This window comes from Sciurus vulgaris (genome assembly GCF_902686455.1).
Source record: "Sciurus vulgaris genome assembly, chromosome: 7".
NCBI lineage: Eukaryota > Metazoa > Chordata > Mammalia > Rodentia > Sciuridae > Sciurus > Sciurus vulgaris.
Genome location: NC_136467.1, coordinates 116368100 through 116392548, shown reverse-complemented (window position 1 = coordinate 116392548; position 24449 = coordinate 116368100). Strand labels below are relative to the sequence as shown.

Genomic DNA, 24449 nt, shown 5'->3' with positions numbered 1-24449 from the left:
GAGGGGAGAAAGACTTTTATTTTTCTTTCTTCCCCCGGGTGGATATCCACCTGACCAGTCAGTCTTCAATTTGAGGTCGGAACCTCGTTCCCCTCTAAATCAAGGAGACACCTTGGTGACAGTCAAGTGGCCGCACACATGTGGGTATTTTCCTGAACCCTCTCTTCTGTTCCCTTGGTCTGTCTTGCTTTACGCTCACTAGGCATGTATTCTAGAAGAACGCTCATGTGGCCCTTCAGCAATGTAGGGTGTAGATTCTAAAGTGTTGGTTTCGCTTTCCTGTTGTGTGTTTGTGAGAGAGGAGTCTGATATTAAGGAGTTGAGGCAACTCAGGTGCCCTTCATTAGGGGAAATTGAAAAGTAAAATCTGATATTTACGTCATAGTAGCAAAAAAATTTGAAGATTACTTTTTACATTTACTTTCTAAAAAAAACTTTATCAGTGCATTATAATTATACATAATAGCAGAATTCATTATAGCATATTCATACATGCTCATAACATAATTTGGTCATTTTCATTCCCCAGGATCTTCTCTTTCTCTCCCCTAGGTCCCCTTCCTCTACTTTACTGCTCTCCTTTCTATTTTCAAAGATTTTTTTGTTGTTGTTGTTTGTTTTGTAGGTTTTGGTTTTGTTTTGTTTTTGTTTTCCCAGTACCAGGGATTGAGCCCAGGGGCACTGACCACTGAGCCACACAGCCAATCTTTTTTATATTTTATTTAGAGACAGGGTCTCGCTGAGTTGCTCAGGGCCTCACTAAGCTGCTGAGGCTGGCTTAGAAACTCACAGTCCTCCTGCCTCAGCCTCCCAAGCCACTGGGATTACAGGCCTGTGCCACCATGCCCAGTTTAAAGATTAAAATTTACATATGGCAAACAAGGATAGTTGCAGAAGCATAACACAATATTAGGGAAAATGTACAAATATAGCAAATTTTAAAAAATAATTAATTGTCAAAAACCATTAAATCATGACTTTCATACAGATAAAAATACAAATTAAGATTTTTATTTTGGGATATAGTTCAGTGACAGAGCTTGTGCTTGTGTGCACAAGGCCCTGGGTTCAATCCTCAGCACCAAAAAGAATGTTTTTTATTTAACAAATATTCAGGAATTCATACTCCAACAGATGTAATAAATTCCTTTTTAAAAAAAGAAGTCAAGCCACGCACCATGGCACACATCTGTAATCCCAGCAGCTCAGGAGGCTGAGGCAGGAGGATCATGAGTTCAAAGCAGCCTCCACAACTTAGCAAGGCCCTAAGCAACTCAGCAAGACCTTGTCTCTAAAAAGGATTAGGGCTGTGGCTCAGTGGTAAAGCGCCCCTGGGTTCAATTCCTACTACCAGAAAAGAATACACAAATAAAAAATAAAGTCAGGCTGGGATTGTGGCTCAGTGGTAGAGCACTTGCCTAGCATGTGTGAGGCACTGGGTTTGATTCTCAGCACCACATATAAATAAATAAAAATAAAGGTCCATCAACAAAAAAAATAAATAAAATAAAGTCAAGAAGTACAATTTATGTGGTATATAGAAATGTTGAAATGAATTGCACATGGAGACAGACTAGTATTGATTTTTTCTTCTCATAGCAGGATAGAAATTTTAGAACAAAAATTTTATTGGTACATTTCAATTACACAGAACGATGGGTTACATTGTGACATCATCATATATGCAAAGAACAGGCTTGGATCCTGCCCACCCCCGCCCCCCATTACCTCCTCTCCTCTCCTCCCCTTCTTTCTCCTTCTCTAACAGTCTCCCTGCAACTTTCCAGTCTGTTGTCTTTTCCCTCAAGATTCCACTTGACCATCAGCTGCAATTGACAGAGTCACAATGCCACTCTCGTAGTGACAGATGACACAGGATGATGTGCAAGACAGGTGTGCAAAACAGGTTTTCTATTGACTGTGTTTTTTTTTAGTACAACTGAGCAAAATCTGTCTGAAAATAAAGCCACAAAATCAAGTCTATAAATTTTCAAGTATTTGCATAATGTAAGTAAATCTGGTCGAGTGGACTGAAAAGATACATGAAAAAAGATGCCAATGGTGGGCAGAGTGGAGCTGGGGATAGAGGTGGGGATACTTAAAAACACATTCAACTGAACAAGTGCAAAGAATTTCCTCAGATGAATGGAGGCCCTGAAATAAGGAGCATGTCAACTCCATTTGGGGCACTTGAAGGTTTTGAAAAAAGACAAGGTAAAGCTGAAACGGTGCAGCGTGTGCATCCCTAGTCCCCACTACTCAGGAGGTGAGGCAGGAGGATCGCTTGAGCCCAGGAGTTTGGCGTCAGCTGGCAACACGTGGCAAGATCCATCTCAAAAAAAAAAAAAAAAGCTAAAACAGAGCACGTGCACCTTCAGTGAAATGAACCTTCCTGACCTCCTGCAGGTAGGGGTTCCTATATTATGTGATTGGAGGGCAGAGGGCCAGCCTGGGGGAGGAACTCGCTTATCCACAGAGCCCAGCATGTAGGAGACTAGGGGATTCCACACTTGACCTTCCAGCTCTATTCCCAGCAAGTTTCAGCAGGGGGAACGATTGGGCTGAGGGAGCCCAGATACAGGAGACGGGCCAGGACACTTGACTATAAGATGGACTGTCCTAAGCCAGCAAGGGGCTTCAGACAAGCACGCAGGTCAAGGCAGTAGAAAGAAATGATCACTTCCCTTCAAGCCCCAAAGAGGACTCTGGTCCTTGAACTGGCCTCTGCCCTAAAAGACCTGCTCTCGGCTCCAAAAGTAATCATTTCCAGTTTTACAAGTTTTCAAAAACTTTTAGGATGCTAAAAGGCAACTATTTCCACTGATGTGACCGCCTTGGAAGCTGAATTCTGCCATGTCACTGACTGATTAGCGATCATATGGGTACCAGGAATAGATTAAAGAAGACTGGCGATAAACAGAAGTCATCTTCTTAAACACAACGAAGTTTCCAAGAAAAGTGTCATAAATTCTCGAACAGGAAAAGTAGGAATTTGTTCTCGGCATCTGTCTCTTTTTATGCCTCCAGGGTTATATATAACCTAGTGCCCAATGTACTATTTTTTTAACTGGGAACTTGCTATTATAACTTTTATAAATGAATAATAGAGTTTATTTGGCATAATAAGACTGAAAATGGATGTTTATTTTTCACTTAATTATGTTTGTCTTTCATTGCCATAAAAGACACAATAAAATTTTGAAGTTTGAACTGTTTTAGTCTTTGTTTCAACGGCGATTGTCTGGGGTGCGTGCTATGGACTTGACTTCATTCCCACCTCCTCTCCTGGGCTTTTCTTCAGCAAACAGTCTGCAAAATCATTTCTCACACTCATTGGCAGCTGGGCCTCCAGATATTTTGGACTCCACCCACCAAACACATTCACATGAGACTGAAGTTTGGGGCCAAGTTAAGTGGGAAGAAATGCAAACATTTCGCCAGCAAAGCCTGAGGCATGTTGCAAGGTTTCTGTAGCCAGTGCTGTGCCAGCAGCTTCCTGTTTGAGGAATTTTCCAGATCCCTTCACAGCCCCCTGCCGTGGTATGGCTTTGGGACTCATTCCCAGATCCCATGCTCAGATCTGGTGCTGTACACCATTTAATACTCTATGTTAAAAAAATCTCTTTCTGAGCCAGGCACACACCTGTAATCCCAGCAACTGGGGAGGTTGAGGCAGTGGATCGCAAGTTCAAGACCAGTCTCAGCAAATTAGTGAGATCCTCAGCAAATTAGCAAGAGCCTGTCTCAAAATTTAAAAAAAATAAAGAAAAGGTCTGGAGATGTATGTAACTCAATAGTAAAGCACCCCTGGATACAATCCCAGTGCCAAAATAAATAAATAAAAATCCCCTTCTACTTAAAATAAGTAGATGGGATTTTGTTGCCTTCAAGTGAGCCTTGACTCATGCAAGTCCTAAGAAAATAGATGCCATGTTCCAGAACAGTGGGGGATGGGGGACCAGTGTACAGTACAGGCAGGGAAGGAGAAAACCTTCTCTTTTCTTTTCTCTTCTTTCTTTTTTTTCTTTCTTTCTTTCTTTCTTTCTTTTTTTTTTTTTTTTTTTTTTTTTAGTGCTCTAACCCTTACTCCTCTCGAGGGCGTGAAGTTATGTGGAGTTTGAAGAGTGGGAGAGGATTCAGGAGAGAGTTGTTAGTCTGTTGTGATCCTAGAGGACAGGGGAGTGGATGCATCCCTTACCTCAAGCCAGGGAGACAGACTTCAAAGTCAGAGCTTGGAGAGCTTGTCCAGTGTCCCCTGCAGTTTGGAAAAGGCAGCCACTGTGTGTGACTCAAGCTTGGAAACTGACAGGCAGAGGCTGCAGGTGATCGGCTAGTCTGATGGTGGCTGTACTGGAAGCCACCAGGGCGCCGCGAGTTTGTTGGGTGAGCGTAGCGGGTGAGTGTTCCCCGTGGACGGGGTGTTGCACTACACATCTGTGGGGCAATGGGCTCAGGTTGTTGCTGTTGATCCTGTTCGAAGAGGCTGCCCAGAGGTGCAGATGTCAGTAGGAGGAGGCAGAAGTGGATCACAAAGGACTTGGGGGCCAAAGGAGGAGCAGGAACAACCAGCCGGAAGGAATCTGCAGGAAACTGCAGGTGAAGGATTCGCACAGCAGCCCCCTGTGAAGGAACCCCACGGACATCGGAGGACCTGCCCTCTCCTTCCTCTTCCCTCCACTGCTCCAGCCTGGAGGGACGGAGATGGCAGGGCAAAGAAAGAAAGCCAGCCTGTCCCCTCTGTCCCTTGAGGGTTCAGATCCAGTGGTTCGGGAAAGAAGCTTCACTTTTAAATGGATCCCTCCTTCCCTCTGCTAATTACTGAACTGAAGCTACTTTCAAAATAAACTTTTTTCCACTTAGAAATGACCAGAAGGAAAGGATGGATAGGTGGAGAATTTGGGGGGCAGGGAAGCTTTTCCATATAATGGTGGATACATGTCATTACACATTCCTCAAGACCCACTGAATGCATGGCGCCAAGAGAGAACTGCATAAGGACCATGGACCTTGGCAGTTCATGTAGGTCCATCAGCCGCAACAACCGTGCTCCTCTGAGGAGTTCTTGAGAGTGGGGAAAGTTGTGGGGGACAGGGTGGGAGCATAGGGGAACTCTGGAGTTTCTCCTCAATTTTTCTGTGAACCCAAAACTGCTCTGAAAATAAGTTTATTTAAAAAAAAAAATTACCAGCAGAGTGATGGGTCTTGGCATAGGCTTTACTCAAGGGCCAGGGAGTCCCTAGCAGGGTTTCTGGACAGCAGCACGAGAGGGACACAAGGTCCTTAGGGAAATTCTTTGTGAGTCCCAGCTGCTCTACTCAAGGCCCAGATCCTTCGCTGTCCCGTGGTCCCTGCTGACGTCTCTGCTAACAGCTTCCTCCATACAGCTCTCCACCCTTGGGTCCCACCTCTGGGTGGGACTGGCGATGGGCAGAGAGCTCCCGGCGGGGCTTCGGGAAGCCTTGTGCTTTCCCTTGAACTGTGTGTGCTGTCACTAGGAAGGCGAACGGACAGCTCCCAGAGGGGAGGTTTCCCGGGGGTCCCTTGTGCTGAGGATACCTGAGGAGCAAGAGAGATGGACGGCATTTGGAAACGACCATTCAAGCCAGCCCAGCTTGAGGAAAGGGGGCTGCTCACCCGCTGTCAGTTCCTCCCCTCCTGGGGGCCCCGCTCAGCCCTCTTCACAGCATTTCCAGCATCCAGGCTTGGCGCTGTCCCAGGGGCTGACCCTGACCCCTGACCAAACACCTCCTAAGAAGAGAAATGAGGGGAAGTCAGGGTAGAGGGGCTCCCGAGACGGTCCCTCTAAGCCAGCACCTGGAGCAGGTGTCTCTGGCCCCTCCTTCATTTTCACCGTAAGTCTGGACTCAGCCCCCACTTACCCGAGGCCAGGGCTTCCAGAGGAGGACAAACAGGACTGAGAACACCAAGCCCTTGTTCAAGAGGAATCCGCAGGTCAAAATAACCGGAACAGCCACCCTCAGGCCTGCAAGTCAAAGGCAAGCATCGACTCCCTCCACCTGACCCTCCTGACCCAGAAGAGTGGGTGTCTGCTGCACGGAGGGCTCTGAAGGCCCCTGCTTCCTGCCTCCTGGCTGCGAGAGCAGACAAGCAGCCTTTCACAGCCTCGCGGATGAGGCCTCCGCCTTCCCCAAAGGAGCCTCCCAGGTCTCCTGCCACCGGCCCCTCCCGACCCCATGCCCCCTGCACACAGCTGCTGGTTGCTCTGTGCTGACCCTCCCCTTCCACCAAGGAGCCGGAGGAGGCCCTTCATGCTCCCAGCTGTGTCCGGCATGACCACCTGACATCCAAGGCTCCCGTGACCTGAAGGTGCTGTCCTGCTGGACACCCCCATCTGCTCCACCCCACTGGGTCCTCTGCTTTGGAGAGGACACACCCTGTGCATCTCCACCACCTGCTCCTGCTTCTTCACCGCCCCTTCTGCACTGTCTAACTCCTCTGCCCCCTTGAGGTCTCTGTTGCCCACCTCTGGCTCCACCCGACCCCAGGCTCTGGGTGTCTCTGCTCATCCAGTGCTTGGATCTGTGGCCCGAGTGCTCAGATTGCACAGCCAGGAGGCCATGCTTCCCGGTGCAGCACCTGTCACCAGGGCTACAGAAGGCTCTTGGATCCTAGCTCCCCCCAGCTCCCTCCTCCCTCTGGGGTTGCTGGATGGACCTTGGCCACCTTGATATACTAGGACCCAGAGCTTCAGTGGGGCCTTAGGATAGAAATTTAAATGAAGGTCATTCTTCCTGTTGTGTTCAGGACCCCCTGGCCTGTCTGGAGCAGGAGACAGTCCTTTGTGTGGTTCAACCTGACTCTCATGAGTCCACAAGTGGGGTGCAAGCCTGGGGCTCCAGCTAAGCTCAGGTGTGCCACTGCCCCACTTCCGTTGCCACACACAACTTACATCAAATCTGGACTGTCTTTTGGGGTTGGTTCTGTCTGGTGTGGACCATGCTCTGGAAGAGATCTAAGCTCTTCAGGGTCTTGACTGAGACCTGGTCCTTACTGGTAATGCTTGACGAAGATGGGGCAGCACACCCTGAGCTGTCCATCCAGCCTGGCCCACTTGACCTAAGCTGGGAGGATCCTCCAAAGAGTTTGGAACAGCTTTTCTTCCTGCACGGGCTGAGCCACTGTTCCATGGAGCTACAGTTTGGTTGGGGGGAAAGGTTCACAGAGTCCCAGAAGGCCAAAGGTATAGTGTTCAACACCATCCAGTCCACCCTCCAAAGCAGTGGAGTGGACAGGGGGTGGCCACAGTCACATAGCGGACAGTAGCCAAGCCACCCCTAGGGCCCAGGCCTCCCAACCCTGTGCCTGTGTATGTCTATGACACCAGGCTGGTCTCAGCCATCAGAGCCTCACCCAGGGAGCCTGGCCCAGTTTTCTAGCTCTCAGTGTCCTCCTCCACTCAGCACATCCCAGGCCAGCCTACCCACGCCCCACACCCAGAACCTCCTCCTGCGCTTGCTTCCGGTTGGTGATGGAGCTTGTCCACGCAGTAGGGAGCTTCCTCCTCATGCCCTCTGCAGCCGCCTTTCTCTCCCCTCAAATCCCCACGCCAGGATTCACTTCCTAAGTGGGGTTGGTGGGACAACATCCACCACCTCCAAACAGCCTCACGTTATATAGGTCTCTTTCCATGCCAGTCACTGCTGTGTCCTCCCCAACCCCAAAAGCTGCAGAAGAAATAAAGGAGGCATCTCCATAGTCCAACTATTTACTAACCTAGCTGAGAAAAACAGTCCTGACTCGCTCACACTCCCCAAACAACTTCAGTAATTACTACAGGTGTCCCTTGTGGAGGATTCTGTCTTTGTTTCTCCTGAAATTCCTCTAGGTATTTCCATCACCATATTAGCCTAATGTTTCCTCAATTACTGGAGAGAAGGAATGGGAAGCTGCTATGAAACATCCCTTCGTGTTACTTATGGCTTGAGGAAAATAATTATGTTTCAGTTTATCCTGTGCTAAGCTTGATACGGTCCTTAGGTGCTCACGTGGGCTCTGTCATTCTCCACAGCTTCTCCTTGCTAGCACCATCCTCTTGCTAGCTAACTCTATTTACAGATCCTAAAGACTCCTGTCTTTATTAAGGTTTGAGTTAGCCAGGCAAGATGGCACACCACCGTAATCCCAGCAACTCAGGAGGTTGAAGCAGGAGGATTGCAAATTTGAGACAAGCCTGTCTCAAAATAAATAAAAAGGGTTGGGGATATAGCTCAGTGGCAAGTCGCTTGACCAGCATGCACTAAGCCCCAGGTTTGACTGAAAAACAGTCTGAAAAACAAAAACAAACTTGAGTTAAAAGTACTGCAAACCGCTCATTGGTACACAGAGCAGCAGTCTTCGCCAAGCATGAAATGTAGGGCCTTTGTGTCTCTGATCTCAGTAAATACAGAGGAACCCAAAACATTGGAGCCACTGAGTAGCACAGTGAAAAAGCCCCACCAAGAGGAGTTTACTGAGGCCCAGAAAGAGTGAGGGACTTGCCCAAGGTCAGTAGGTATATTCAAGGCAAAGAGGAATCCAGAACCTTCTGTCACTCTGCAATCTGCAACGGTTGCACTTGCCTGGTAAGGACTGCAGTTTCAGCTCTTCAACAGTTGTGAAGGACTCAGGCCAAGTTAATAAAATGTTCCTGAGTCGAGGGCAACGGAACTGCTTACCTGCAGCAACCCAGTGTTAGTTACTGGGCAGGGCAGGCTTCCAAGCACTGAGGAATAGTTTGACTCTGTTCCTGCAGTCCAGCCTGCAGCGCCCTCTCCTTGCTAGCTAGCGCTGTTTACAGGTCCTATGGACTGCGACTGGAACCCCGTCCTGTCCTGAGAGTCATCTATTCAGGTCTGCAGAAGAGCAAGACCCCATGGTGGTGGAGGCCGCCCAAATCACAGTGCCAAGGAGGTCGACTGAGAAGGTGGAGGCAGAGGCACTGAGCGCCACCTTCCGGCGCTGTGTCCCCACGTGGGCTGACAGGCTTCTTAACAAAGGAGTGTCCCCGCCAACAAGAAGCAACCAAAGGTTGGTGAAAGGCCCTCACTGTGTTCTCTCCTACTGTTTAAGTCCATTGAGAACGGGGACAGCGTCTTTACTGTCAAACGGAGCCCATTTCACAGGTTCTCCAGGGACAAGCAAGTCGCGTGGGCCCTGTGGGATCCCCGCAGCTCCACCCCTCTGCAAATGCACCGGGTGAGTTAACCTCTGGAGTCTTCCCTTGCACTGAGAGACAACAGCACGTGCTTCACAGTGGGGAGATTAACCAGTTACCAGCTTGGCATAGTAAGTGCTCAGTTTCCGGTTTCCCATGGAGTTAGATGGTTTTTTAGTTCACCCAGTCCAACTTCCTTATTTTACAGGTGAGAAAACTGAAGCCCGTAGAGGATCTGTGTCTCAGAGCCTCAAAGTCACAAAGCAAGAGAATGGAAGGCCCCAGTGTCCTGACTTGGGGTCTGGGATTTCCCCCATTACTCTCTCCACAGCAGGCCCTCGTGGCAAATGGGTCCCAGCCCATCCGCTGTGCCGGGGGAGACCCCTCCCTGCCCCCTCCCCGTCCCAGGTCCACCTGCCGCTCACCGTCGCACTCTACCAGCCGAATCCGATGGTGCAGGACAATGGGGTTCTGGGATGAGAGGTGGATCACGCACTGGTACAGCCCCACGTCCTCCCTCCGGAGCCGGGTCATGGTGACTCTGATGACGGCCTCAGTGGGATAATCCTCCAGCAGGAACCTCCCAGCCTGGGCCCGGTTGAGGTCTCCATTTCTGGTCTCCGTGAGCACCAGACTCTCGAGGCGGCCCTGGTCCCTCACCCGCTGCCAGGCCTTCAGGCTCGTGGCGTACTTGTTGATGTTGTAAGGACAGGTCACAGTCAGGCTCCCGCCCTCCAGAAGGCACTTCCGCTCCTCCCTTTCACCTTCAGCTTGGAGCCCTAGAAGGAGGAGTCCAGCACCTCACTGGTGTCCCCAAGCTGAGTCCTCCTCCCCCTCCTCTCCACCTGTCTCCATTCCGTCGTTCCAGAGGGGAGCCCACCGGAACAGTCCCAGCTGGAACTCATCTCTTCCCCATCTTGGCCCTTGATACCATGCATCACCCCAAACCTGGTTATACGGTCATCACCATCCACGGGTTTTATGAGGCACTTACTATGTCCTAAAGCCAAGAGCTTCCTGTTGATCTGTTATTCATCTGATTCTTAGGACAACTTTCTGATATATGGGCCAGCTGCAAAATGATACCTGTATCTAGATGCCATTTACGCATGAAGAAGAAACCGAGGCTCGGGGAGGTTAGGAGGACTTCTTGAGGTCGGAAAGTGGTAGAGATGGGATTCAAACGCAGCTCTGCTTCCAGAGCCCTCACCCTCTTTCCCACCTTCCTCCTCAGTGCCTTGCTGGAGAGGTTTCCATTTCAGTTCTGCCTCCCTCTTGCTACTCTGCCCTGTGTCGTTTGCATTTTCCTTCTGCATGCCCCCTCCGCCTGCTGACCAATCGTTCCTTCAAAGGGAGATTTGCTTTCCATTTCTGGGCATCTCCCGGGATATCAGATGGTGCCGGGAGATTGCTTGGCTGGCTCCACATCACTTCCTCAACCTCAAGATGCCGGAGAGGAACCTCCAGCCTGTCTTATGGCACAGTCCCTGGCTGGGCTGGGTGAACAGTGTGGTCTGCATCTGTTCCCCTCCTTTTCCCTGACCTGTCTCTAGCACAGGCCCTGATCTCATTCCAGTCCATCCTGAAGAATCGAGAGAAAGTTCTTTAGCCGCCACGTTTCTCCCAATGGTCTCCACCCCTGGCCCTGGCCCGCTCCCCCGACCCCTCACCTGCCTCTCCTTACCTGAGACACAGAGCAGCAGCAGCAGCTGCCCCAGCTGTGGCCACCCCCGCTGGCCTGCCCCCTGCATCCCGTCCTCCTTCCTGAGTCTGCTGTGGCCTCTCCTGTTGCTGGAGGACGCTGCCCTGTGAGGGGGGTAGTTTACGGTTGTCCCCCAGAGGTGCTGCCTGTTTCTTTAGATTGAGAAACCCTGAGGGAAATGTAACAAGGGAGCAGCCCAGGAAAAAACAGAGGGTGAAGAAAAGAGACAGCGTCCTTCCTGCCTCTGCTATGTCACAGTCCTGTTGGGAAACACTCAGTGACTCCCCGTTCTCCACCACAGCAGGCCCAGCCCCACCCGTCTGAGGTGCCCCCTCTCCTCCACCCTGTGTCTCTAGTCACCAAAACCCGTCATCACTGGCCACCACCCACTACAGCCCGCCACTCCTCACACCGCAGTCCCCAACTGAAATGACGCTGTGCATCCACACTGTGCTCACCCTCCAAGGCCTGGCTTGAGCTTTAGATGACACCACCTCCGTCAATCTTACTCGACACCCATACACACGCCAGGGACTCTGGGATGGCGGGCCTGCCAAGAGATCCAGGAATCTGCATCGTAGCAAGCAGCCTAGGTGATTCTGAGGCAAGCGGCCCAAATAGACCCTGCCTGCAAAAGCCCTGTTTGCAGTCAGATGGACCTGGAGGCCTGCCTCTGCTCTGCCTGTGTAGGACAGGGACTTCCCTGAGCAGCCCAGTCAGGACATAGACATGGAGACCACGGTTATGATAGGAGAATGGCCCAGTGAAGTCCTGGGCATACCTAGTGCTTTACTCCAGTTATCTCACTTACTCTGGTCAGTGCTGTGAGACTGTGTAATGGACACTTGTCATCTTTTGACTCTTTGGCACCCAACAGTTTATGGAGAGGTGAATGTGGCCCGATGTGTATGTAAGTTTTCCTAAAACGTGGAGTTCTGCTTCCCCTTCTGTTGGGTAGGAAGGCAAATATTCCTCACCCTTCTCCCAGTTAGCTGCGACATGGACACAGGCCCTGACCTCAGCTCAGCAAAAGGCCTGATTCCACCCGGGACTCTGGATCCCAAGGACGAGATTGATCCAAGATGCAGGGCCAGTGGAGATGACTTACACAGAGGCATTTAAGCAGAGTCCAGGGATAGCATACAGCAAGTGGTTGGTGACTTCCTGTGTCCAGGACAACATTGCCAGACCTGCTGGAATCTCGGCCGTGGCCGTGGCTCTTCCTTCCCTCTTGATATCTGCCTGTTTTCTAACCCTGGTTCTCCAGCCTCCTTGTTGACCCTGTGAGCTCCCAGGCTCCCCTACAGTCCCTCTGCTATCAGCACCGCCCATTTGAATGCTGTTGTTGGCTTTGAGAACCTTCACTAGTATTGGTTAGGTGGCATTGTGCCCTTTGAGGCTATGAAGCATATTGAGACCCAGAAAATTAAGTGAGTCCCTCAAGATCAGACACGCTGACCTCAAGAAAACAGAGCTGGGATTCAAACCCAGACACGGTGTCATTTTGTCAGCCAAGTTTCCAGCAAGAAACAGGAGGCTCTGTGAACCTGAGTAACTAGGGAGTGTTTAAAAAAGATAAGGGAATTTGGGGAAGCCAGCGTGGGATGCTGCAGTACCCTGAGGCTAGTGACCACGGCGAGCTGTCCACCTGCAGATCTGCAGGCAAGAGGATGGAGCGGTCACCTGAACTTGGAGTTAGTGGCCATCTGGTGAGGGGCTTGAGGGAACCTTCAGAGTGGAATGCAACCACGCGTGCCACCCCTGACCTCAGTCTCTTCCCGTGCTCTGCTGTCCTCTCCTGCTGTCCCTTGGCTAAGCCCAGACAGAAGCTGGTGCCTGAGGAAACCTGCTGACTTGCCCACATAGGCAGGTTCCTGGGCACAAGCAGGGAAGAAGAAGACAGAGAGGAGACCTGCAGGTGCGCACGGGAGAGTGTCCAGCATGACCATTTGTCTTCCATTGAAGTGCACAAAATTTTTCAGGCAAATGTAATTTATTGGACTTAAATATCACTTAGTTTATAATTCAATGAATCACACAAGCACACCAAGCCATGCGGTTCTGGATAAATACATGAATGTGTCACGGTGTTTAACAGAGAGCATTATGATTTCTTTGAAACAAACTTGAGCAGCACGAAGATAACTGTAAGCTGTGATCTGATAGGCTCGCAGGAGCCCCGGAAGCTGAGCGAGTGTCTTAGGCTTCAGGAGAAGGCAATGCAGTGTTCTGAGAGGTACCGTTTGGGAAACACTGATCCAGTGTGTTCTGCCTCTTCTGGGTAGCCTTCAATTACAGTGTCTCCCCTGCCCCTGGCCTTTTTTGTCATCTTCATAAACTTAAAGAACATTGGAACTGCTAAAATGCAGGTCCCGGGCCGGTCACCTCAGGATGTAAACACTGTGCGCCACACAGTCGCTGCATCTGAGCTGCTCAGTTCAAGACAGGGAAAGCTGAGACGGTCGGCTTCTGGGTAAGTCCTTCTCTGAAGACTCGAGGAGCTCCAGCATGAGATGAATTCCACTCACACCCCTTCTAATGAACTCAAAATTAGGGGGATCAGAAATCATCTCTGAGGTCAGTGCCATCCCTGGGTGGGTTCAGGTAGAGCGATATTCAATAGGAGGGAGTCCTTGTGGGTTGGAAGCATGCACCTCAGAACCAGGTTGGTTGGTTTGTTTGCAGAGGAGGAGGGGGAAAGTCTCGGTGATTGCAGGATTGTGTTTCCTATCATGAGACAGATGCTGTGTGGCAGGTGTGTTTGTTCTTGGGGGCTCTAGGATGAAACTGACCTTGACCATTGCTGAATTGGAATGGAAGGACCCATCTCCTTTCCCCACCATTGGGGTCCCTTCTGCTGTAGAACCCAGGTAGGACACAGAGAAGTCCTGGTCTAATGTGGGTGGAGGTCTCAAGGCACAGGTGGCCTGCATACCTGTTTCATGGGGGACAATGGGAGAGTCCCAGAGACAGCATGGGAGCCGTCAGGGGAGTTGGGTGCAGACCAAGTGGAGGAGGATGGTGAGTGAGAGCTAAGGGGCACACAGGGACAGCCTCCAGAGCCCCACTGCTGGGATCGTGTCACCCCGCCGTGTTGGCCCCTCATGTGATTCAAGGAAGAGGCAGAGCTCCTGTCTCTCAGTGTGGCTTTGGATCCCCTCAGCAAGAGTTCTTCAATCTTCCTTCCTGCCAGGAAGTGGTGACTTACTACCCATGTGGCCTCACCTTGGTCACGTACACCTCTGCCTTCATGGGTTAGTTTCAGGATCCAGAGACAAAGCACATACCGCGAGGCAGCTGCTATCTACCCATCACCCTGCGCATCCCATCTTGTCTCCTAGTGTTTTCTCAGGATGCAACAGTCAGCACAACTTGGTTTCTCGTTAATTCCCACCATGGCCTCTTCTCTTCTCATTCTATGGGTACAAATGTTGGGAGAGTGACAGATGAAAAGAGAAAACCCAGGTGTCTGATTCTCAAGAGAGGGAGACTCGCTCCAGTGGCTGGGGAAGGAGGATGCTTCTAAGTTCTGTCCATGGTTGAAATAGTATGGTCCATGGTAAGGACATGGGCAGCAATATCGGCTGTGCCTGCTCAACCTCACAACCCCACAAGAGAGTGATGGTGGAAAGCACTGAGCTGTCCGCTTCACGCCAAGCTGCAGGTGGAGTGAAGAGCGGGGTCCTGCTGGGAGCCATTCCTTCTCTTCTCAGGGTGATCAATGTGGACAGGGCCAGGTATCGGGGAATCCTGGGCCCTGGGAATCTCCTGTGAGCACTGATTCAATTCAGGTCCCTCTCCACTTGGCTTCCAACAACTGCCAGGTGGACATGGACGGAGGTCAGGGTCACTGTCGTGGGTTCATGGGTCTAGCGTCCAAATGACCTCTGAGTGACAGCAAACAGGACAGTGAAGATCAGGCTCTTAGTGAAGATCCCACAGGCCACAGGAATGGCAACGCTGAGCACAGGGAGCCTGCGGGAGAGAGAGGGAGCGCTGCCTCGTTGGACCATCATCTCAGGTCTTTCAGAGGCTGCACATGGGCACCAGACACCCTGAGGGGCCTGGGAATTCACAGGCCCCCAGTATTGCTGAGAGCCACCCCTACCCAGTGACTGTGAATGCAGGAATATTAATACTTGGGGTTTCCACCTGGTAGGGACCACTCGGTGTAACCCAGACCTACCTCGAAAGATCAAAGCTGCTCCTGCGAGACTGGCCTGTGAGACCCCCCTCCATTTCCTTCCCCTCTGCAGCCCTGCCAGGGATCACTTCCTAAAACACTGTAAGAATACATTTTCCCACAGCCTTTCCCTCAGGCTGTAAGGCCAAGACAGGGAGGCTGTAGCCCCCCTCGAGTGCCTCACCCTCCCCAGTTTGGGGCCTCTACTCTTCCATCACGGGGGCTGACAACTCCCTGTGTTACAGTCCCTCTTTCTCAAACAGCTGTAGTGGCTTCTGCTGTCCTGATAGGCCTCTGACCAGCAGAAGAGTTAGTATCAGTTAACAGAGTCAACAGGTAAAAAGAGGCACACACAGCCTCTTGTAGGAATGTGGGCAAAGGTATGTACTCTCTACCTATTGGAAAGTAAGAGTAGTGAAGAAAGAAAAGCATCAATTCCCACTAGATTATCTTATTTAGTCCACAAAGCTTAAATGAGCACTGACTGTGTACCAGGCACTCAGGCTGGTGCGAGTAAAATAACATAAGGAGGAAATTAAATAAGTCCCTGCCCGCTCCCATGTTATGAGAATGGAAAATGAGTAGCTAGACCTACAACCTGTAAGCCAACCAGTTCCAAACTATGGGTAATCCTTTTAATAAACCCATGTAGAAATTGAGGCAGTGAGGAAATATGTTACATAGTGCATATTGCATCAAAGGAAAAATCATAATGGTATGTAAAGAGGAAATAAATTTAGTTCCAACATTATAAAAAAAAAAAAAAGTCACTGCCTCTACCCTCCCCCACCAAGCAGGAGTTCACATTAATAAAGAAGTGAAAATGGTTACCAGGAATATTCTTTTCCTTGATGCCGAGAATTAAACCCAGGGCCTCGTGCATGCCTAGCACACACTTTGAGCCATGGCCCCAGGCCCAGCAGGAATATTGTTACGACACTAAACTCATGTTGGAAAACCTGCAGTGACGCTGCTTCATTTATGCATATGGATCACCTGCAAACTGTGGTCCGATCGTTTGGAAGACCATTTATTTATCCATGAGACGTGTCTACAGAATGATATACGTGTTCAAATTCCCTTATGGAAATTTTGTTTGACTGATTGATTGTTTTGATGACGACACCCATGACTAAGAGCTGGCAAATGATTATGTACTTGATGACTTTTTTCAACTGACAGAAAAGTGTTCACTGAATCTCTAATTAGAAGAAGACAACGTAGCAATGTTGAAGGATGATTTCAGCAGGACACTGATGACCTGTGTGTAATTAGAATTAGTACTATGTTAAAATATGAAAGACTAGCTGAGGCCGGGGGAAGACATGTTATTAATGGGAATATGGAAGAACATTTCTTTCAATATTTAATGATATACACATTCTAGAATAAATCATCATTTAACAACTGTAAAGAGAGGTGTGCCTGCCAACTTAGTGGCCCTTTGTCTGATGCTATCATTTGGCTCTGAGGTGTTCCTCAAAGGCCCATGTATTAAAGGCTTGGTCCCCAGATTGGCACTATCGGGAGGTCATGAAAACTAAGAGGTGGGATCTGATAGGAGGTCTTTAGGTCATTAAGGATATTCCCTTGAAAGGGACAGTGGGACCTGACCCCCAACCCCTTTCTCTTCCTTTTTTACCATGTCCTGATTATAAGGCTTTGCCAGGCACTGCCACCATGATGTATGGCATCAACACAGGCCCAAAAGCCATGAGGCCAACCAATCACAGACTGATACTTCCAAAGCTTTGGACCAAAATGAACCTTTCCTCTTTATAAGTTTATTACCTCAGGTATTCGTTATAGTCACAGAAAGCTAACTAACACACCTACACTTTAGTAATCTCCTGAAAATCTAATTTAAATATACTAAAACTGGACCCATCTCCAGAAATTTTCATTCCATTGGTCTATGGTAGAGTACTTGCACCAGTGTTAAAATCAAACAAAACAAGACAAAGACAAATGCTTCAGACAATCATAACCCATAGCTGCTGCTGAGGGCTGAGGACCTAGATAATCCCTTCCAGCTCTGGTTTTCCAGCATCCCTACTGCATTAACAGGAAACTAAAGCCAGAGAGGGTCCTGACCTGCCCAAAGTCACACAGTTAGTTTGGCTGACACAGGAGCCAGGGTCCCTCCCTCACAGTGCTTTTTCAATTGTACTATTACACCCCAGGGTTGGCTGGAGCCACTGGGATTTTTCCTTTCCTCCTCACTTTGTTGTACTGGGCATGAGGAGAGGGAACTGAGGAAAATGGCGGCCTTGTCCAGAGCTTCCTCCTCACTCTACCACCACCGCCTTCCTCCCTGGGAATTTCCACCCAGACTGAAGCAACTCTTGCCCCACCCCACTCCACCCCACCCCCACCTCTCTTCCACCACATCCTCTAAGCACATGGACTGGGGAACATAGCACTTGGTGTCTAAACCAGGAGTCCAGAGGCCTGCAAATCATACCTCATGGTATCTGTCACCTTTGTGAGGTTGACTCTGGTGTTTGGAGAGATGACAGCAGTTGGTGTGGGTAGGAATGGGGTCATAGTCCAAGAGCTGGTACAGGGCATACTTGGGATGTTCGTGGTAGGAAGGGTGAAATTCTGAGTCAATTTCGTGGTAGGATTCTTGTCAGAGGTATCTGCAAGAAAGCATATTGGATGGATGGATGGATGGATGGATGAATAGGTGATGAGGAGATGGAGCTGAGGAGGGAAATGAACATGACCTTTCAAGAAGTAAGGTTTTCCTCTACCAAAAGCAAAAATATACTGTGAGGTCAGCATGGGTTGGAGACAGGAAGGAGGAAGAGAGAAATGGAGGAAGTAAGAGAAGAAAGGAGCAAGGAAGGAAGGTGGAGAAAGGAGCTCTCAGGGTATTTGTGTTATTGGAAACATACTAGCCTGCTATTCTTATCCATATGCCCTTTTTTTTCCCCAAGAATAATTTCCTTATTACTCTGTCTTATACCATTCACTCTGCCTTTTAGAAGTACATTTTACTTTTTAAAAGTTATCTTGTATAAATCAACTGCATATGTACCGTGTCTTAGGCTTAGAATTCCCCTAGTACTAGAAACTTCAACCCGTCTCCCTTTCCTCTGTCTTTCTTAGTTCATCTAATATTAGCTGCTGGGGACAGAGAGCCCAACAAGGCACAGGCCCTTTCTCAAGGAGTTTGGAGATTAATAGGGGAGACAGATAAGTAAACCATTCCCTACCACCCAGTGAGATAATACTGTGCACAAGGAGGACGCAGAGGGAGCCTGGAGACAGGCTCTTGTGGGGAGCCACCTTGGGCTTACCAGTCAGGACCTGCATTTGAAATGAGATCCCCAGGTGGCTGATGCTCCCTGGGAGGCCTGTGGTGCACTGTTTTAAAAGCATCACATGGTTTCTTAGAAGAAGGAGAAAGGATCACAGGAGGCTTCCCAAGGACATGCCTTCTAAGTGGAGACCTGAGGAAGGGGATTAAATTATCCCAAATCTATTGCTCACCTTTCATAGCACCCCACTTCCCACATAGCACCCTAAATTAGGCTCTGCAACCAAGGGGAATCCCATGCCTAGAAGCCCCCACTTGCTATGTGCCAAATGTCTGTTGAGGACCTCACAGGACAGACAAGGAACTTCTGGGAGAAAGCCGGCCAGTAGGAATCCTGAGCTACGGCTATGCTGGTGACACCCCCACGTCCATCCCTGCCTGGTCTGCCTCTTCCCATCCACTCCCAGGTCACTCACCCGTGGTCACCACCAAGCAGACAGGATGGAACAGGAGGACAGGCTCCTTGGGAGGAGGATAGTAGACCACACACCGATACAGTCCTGAGTCCTCCACTTGAAGGTTGATCATTTGGACCTGAAGCATGGACTCCGGAGGGTCATCTCTGAGAATGTATCTCCCCACCTGGACTTGACTGAGTGTCCCCTGAGACCTCTCTGTGACAACCAGTGTCTGGGGCTTCTCCCCGTCCCTCAGCCTCTGCCAAGCCTTCTTGTTGGAGGCATACTTCTGGTTGAAGGGACAGTTCACAGTCAGGGTCTCCCCCTCTGCTAGGACACACTTTTCCTCTGCAGCTTGGAGTCCTGTAAGCAGGAAAATAGAGTTAGGCTCTGTGAGGAAGAGTTGGAAAAGAAAAAGAGAGGAACCAGCTCTTCTTGTCTAACCATCAGTTTTCAGATGAGGACCTCAACGCCCCTGGAGCAGATGCATCTTGCTCTCTAAGCCACACGCGAACACAAATCTCTCCACCACGAAGTGTTGGGTTCTGTGTTTTATGATAAGAACCACACTGTGTAGAGTCCATCACAATCTAATTTGATAAATGATCCTTTTGAGAGAAAGTAATTACCTGACTGGGGACAGAACAAGTACCACTGTACAAAGATCAGGAGTGGCCTGGCATGGCAGAGGGTACAGAGAGGGGCATGGGGTGAAGAGTGGAGGGAAGACATGATACCAGCAGAGAGTGATTCTGCAGGAAGCTGGGGACTTCAGCTAAGTCGGGGAAAAGAGACGGGTTCAAGAGACCTTTGACCAAACAGTGAGGAAGCTATTCTGAGGACATGCTGGACAGGAGACCTGACTGTTCTGGCATCTTCTCTCCCTTCCTTGGGTAGCAGAGCACCTTCTTCTCAGGGGTGCCATCTTACATGGCTTACTGATGGGGCTGCCCACGTTCTCAAGGACAGACACACCACCAGGCCAATTAAAGTTCCCTCACCAACCTGGCCTCACAGATTGCTGAGCCAACCAGAATCCTACCCAACACTCCCGTGGCTATTCAGGAAAAATGTTCTTTCTGTCTGGGGTTGATAATACACAATGTGAAACTTCAGCTGCCATCTTTCTACCACGTGGAAATGGCTGCCTGAGAATGAGGCTGGAGAGCAAGGGAGAGACCTGACGATGTTACCTGTCTAGAACTCAGCTGGGCTCCAAGCTAGCACCTCTGTACTTCCCCAGTACCCGAGCCAAGAGATCCCACTTCCTGTTTTTGACAAAAAGCCACAGCAGCATTTCTCCACTGGGGACAAGTCTTTCTTCCTCCCTCCCCCCAGGGACACTGAATGATGTCCAGAGACATTTTTGTTGTTATAACCAGAGGTAGGGGTGGATGCTGCTGCCATCTAATAGGAACGGGAAAGCAATGCTGGCCAAAATGTCAGTAGTACTGAGTTTAAGAGCCCTGGGGTTACAGGGACAGTAGGAATTATTTTTCTGCTCTAATCCAAGAGGGGCTTGCTAATGGAGGTGCAGAGGATCCTGTCTGTGCCTTCAGCTGGACACTCGGGGCTCTACAGGTTTACTGAGGGACCACAGTGTATCAGCTCGGACCTGGAGATATCTTTCTCCGTGGAACACCAGGAACGGCTGGACAGTACTGCTGGGACAAACTGCGGGTGGGGCCACCCCGACCTGCTGTTCTCAATACCCTGACTGCACACTCGCCCACTTTCATCCTCCGTGGACACTCAGGAGTGCCCAGTGAACGACGCCAAGAGTACTCTCTCGAGTGGAGCACCTGCCTTCCTGTGCAGGCCGGGCCAGGCTCCGGCAGGTCCCGCCTACCTCAGCCTGACCCTGGGAAGACCCTCCTCAGGGACTCCTGAGGATTCTGAAGGTGAAGCAGAGACTGAAGGCCAATTCATTTTCTAAGGAAATCTTTCCAATGGGTTTCCCATGCAATGTCCATGCACCCTGGTCAGGAATGCCCCCCACAAAAGATGGGTGAGCAGAGGCTGAGAGATGTCTTATTTATCTCCTCGTTTATCAAACTATGGCTGAGAGCCTTCTGTGTGCCAGGCACCATGCTGGACTTTGTGAAAGAAGCACAGGCTCCACCCTCTGGTTGCCACCAACGAAGCCCTAACTTACTAAATTAATGTTACGGATTGATTTCCATTCTTTGCTAGCTCCCCAGGAAATGTGGGAGTGACAGGGCTCACAAACTTGCCCACCTCTTGCAAAAGAAGACTGGGAGAAAAGTGTGCTCCGTACACATTTGCAAGAAAGGAAGAAAGTCAGTGCAAGAAAGGAAGCACTTTCAACATGCTAATAAAAGAAAAAATTGTCATCTAACAAACACTATACACTAAGTGCATTAAAAGACTTAAGCTTCATATTTATAAGGTCGCCACTGTTATCATTCCCATTTAATGAATAAGGAAACTGAGGGACAGAGAAGCTAAGTGACATGCCCAAGGTCCCACGGCAATAAGGCGTGGAGTGTCAGGATTCAGACCTAGGGAGTCACTACAGTCTGCTCTAAGTCTCTCAGCTGCATTGTCCAACACAACTGTCTGATTGGAATTGGGGCATCCCACCCAAGTATGAATGGGTCCCTAGCTGGAAGGAGCTTTGGGGTTAACCCCTAACCTATCCCCGTAGGGCACAATGAAATTCATAACTCAGGTCTTGCTCTCTCACAAATACCCAAACTTCAACCCTTTGCTTCGCCTGGTTGTCCTTCAGGAAAACGTAAATAGAGCAAAAGCAAACGCACTGGCCCATCAGCACCCAGCTCCCATCTGTCCACCTCAATGACAGCCCCAGCTCGGAGATCGAAAGCAAGCACAGCCAGGTAGCTGCCCTCGACCCTGCTGGATGGGTCCCAGGGGATGGCTGCTCCCTGGGCTTCCGTGTCTTCCCAAGGCAAGACTGACTTTAACTCAAGCCGTCATTCTCCCTCTTTTATTCTGGGTGGTTAGGAGGAAGAGCCAGCAAAGCCCCAAATGCTCTGCAGATTATAAGAGAAGCAGGGCTGGGGATGGACCAGCCCTCTGCACAGCAGAGCGGGGACCCTAACCTCCTCAAGAACAGGCTCCAGGCCTCTTCTGTTCACACCTGTGTCTTTAGCACACGAGACCCTGGGAAATATTTGTTAAATATAGATCTTTTGAGTTAACAGACTGTCCACATTGAAAGCACCATGATGCGACATATAAGTTCATTTTTCTGTATTAAAAAAGTATACTAATTAAAAAAGAGAAAAGTGCCTTTCAAAAATCAGATAAAATTATTTTAGATCATACCCCAGTTAGATTTCCTCTATCGTTATTTTCATCTATGGTTTGCTTGTCTCTGACACCAAAATGCCAAATGTACAGAGAGGCTGGGGACAGACCTCAGTGGAAGACCATTTACCTAACACGGGGACCTGGGTTTGATCCCCAGTACTGCCAAAGACAAAATAATAATAATAATAATGACAGATGTCTCACTTCCCTAATTCCACCCTTCTTTGATGTCTGTGCTCAGACCTGTATGTTCTCCTGATTTAACTGCTGGTTGGCTCTGTCCTGGGTGATCATGTGCTCTGGTGCTTCAAAAAGAGAAGGACCCCTGGAGTTCAAAGCAGAGGTCTCACCTGCTCGCACCTCTCCGTTGCCTTACCTGAAGCAAACAGCATCCACAGCAACCCCCAGAGCATCATCCTTCAGGTAGTCCAGCTCCAACTGCCCCCGCGGTCTCCTGCGTCAGCTATAAGGCACCACCCTGTCACAGTGGCCCCGGAAAGTTGCTCAACAGGACATGAGGCCATTCCTGGGAGGTGCCGGGTCAGATGCTTTGTTCCATCACTGTTGATTCTGGTTGCAGATGTCAATGAGGAATCCAGAGACCAGGGCTCAATTCTCAATTAAACTTCTCTGAACCTCAATTTCCTCTTCTCTAGGACTAATGACAATTACCTTCTCAGCCTCACGCTGTTTTAGTGAGCTGGAGTGGTGGTGCATGCCTATAATTCCAGCCACATGGGAGGCTGAGGCAGGAGGATCACAGTTGGAGGGCAGTCTCAACAACTTAACCAAGCCCTACATAACTTAGCAAGACCCTGCTTCAAAATAAAAAAATAAAAGGAGATGGAGATATGGTTCAGTGATAAAGTGCCCCTGGGTTTAATCACCAATGTCCAAAAAAATTTTTTAAAAAGTGAGCCTAATTGTGGTCAATTATAATTGTTACCTCAATATCCATTTTAAATACAGTTTTAACTTTCTTACTCCAGATGCAGGCCTTAGTCACCTCTGACACCGTTTCTAGTTCCACACATCTGCCCCAGTTCCTCAAAGCAATGGATCCAGATATTTGCCTCATGCAACTTCCTCCTAGTGACCACCTTCCTGTGGGACAGCCTAACACAGCCTACTTGACTGGCCCCACTGGAGTTCACACCCCACAGCAACTGTGCAGATATGTCACTGTTACCACCACTTGATCACAGTGTGACCTCCTGGGACTCAGGCCTGCTTGCTTTCAACCCAGTGGATAAAACTCCCCGATAAAACCTGCCCAAGACCCCTTAAGGGTATTGGTCACAGGTCCCTCGGTCTCTCTCCACTCACTCCCTGACCTGCATGTGGAGGGCCTCTGGGTACGCAACCTACCCCCCACCAAGGGACCTGTAAGTAATAAAATCTTTATTTCCATCTGTGTGTCTCCTAATTATTGAAGGGGTGCTCTCCATCTTGAAGGTTCTAAATCAGAACAATTGACAGGACAGAGCGCTTCTGCCGATGCACTCAGGACCACAGAGCTGCTAAGGCTTACTGACACTCACCCGGGTGGACAACTGCACCTCGAGGCTGAGCCAGTCCCAGCAATTCCTCTGACCACCTGTGCTGTCGTCACCTCTGCAGAGTGCCGCTTGGCCGTCCACTCTAGTGACAATAATTATGCTCCCCAAAGTGATCTGGCTCACCCCAAGAGGGATTCTCAGTCTAGACCAAGGGCCAGGGTGGCTCCGGGACCCTGACTGAGAAGGTGCCCCTTGTGGCACGTCCCTGTGTGGCAATTCCACCCCTCCTTAGAGTGAGTCTAAGGATTGTGACATTCCCAGTCCCTTGTGCCCAGTTACAACTATGTCTTTCTCTGTCCTGGTCAGAGCCAAGGTCAGCTACTGGGACCACAGGGCAACACACCCACTAATGGAACAAACGGGGGACCATGTGCCAGCACTCCTACAATTCTCCTCGTGAGGTGTGGCGGGGTGCAACATGGCAAAGTCTCACCCGGGGCCCCCAGCCAGACTGGCAGTGTCTGCAGTGGGGACGGTGGGTGCTAACAGGAGACCCCAGCCCATGGACAACCAGGGACTAGAAAGTGTGTCCCTTGCTGGGTCAGCCCTGCTTTCTTGTTGCATCCCTTGTTCCTGACACCCCTGTCCCCAACCTCACAGGATGTCATGAGTCCAACTCCCAGTTCCACATGGCTTAGACTCTGATGGGTAAAAATAAATGCTGTGGACACTTGGTCCCTGTCCCACCGAAGGCACCAGAGGATGTCAAAGCAGCTCTCAGGTGAATGCCAAACTCCTGGGGAAGCTGCCGGCAGCTCTGCGGGCTGACTCTGCCCGCCATCCTGGGAAGCTGGGGCCTGGGAGCCAGGAAGAAGGGGGAGAAGCATGCAG

General features: G+C 49.8%; 1 protein-coding gene across 1 annotated transcript; it reads right to left on the bottom strand.

Moving 5' to 3' along the window:
* Positions 1 to 4440: 4440 nt before the first annotated feature.
* TREM1 (triggering receptor expressed on myeloid cells 1) lies at positions 4441 to 22538 on the bottom strand. Its single transcript, XM_079147509.1, has 7 exons — positions 22436 to 22538; positions 18781 to 19125; positions 17504 to 17681; positions 10839 to 10960; positions 9580 to 9933; positions 5880 to 5983; positions 4441 to 5748 (listed from the first exon to the last, which is right to left on the bottom strand). The coding sequence occupies exons 1-7, from the start codon at positions 22473 to 22475 to the stop codon at positions 5641 to 5643; spliced, it is 1251 nt and encodes a 416-aa protein (XP_079003635.1). The 5' UTR covers positions 22476 to 22538; the 3' UTR covers positions 4441 to 5640.
* Positions 22539 to 24449: the final 1911 nt, after the last annotated feature.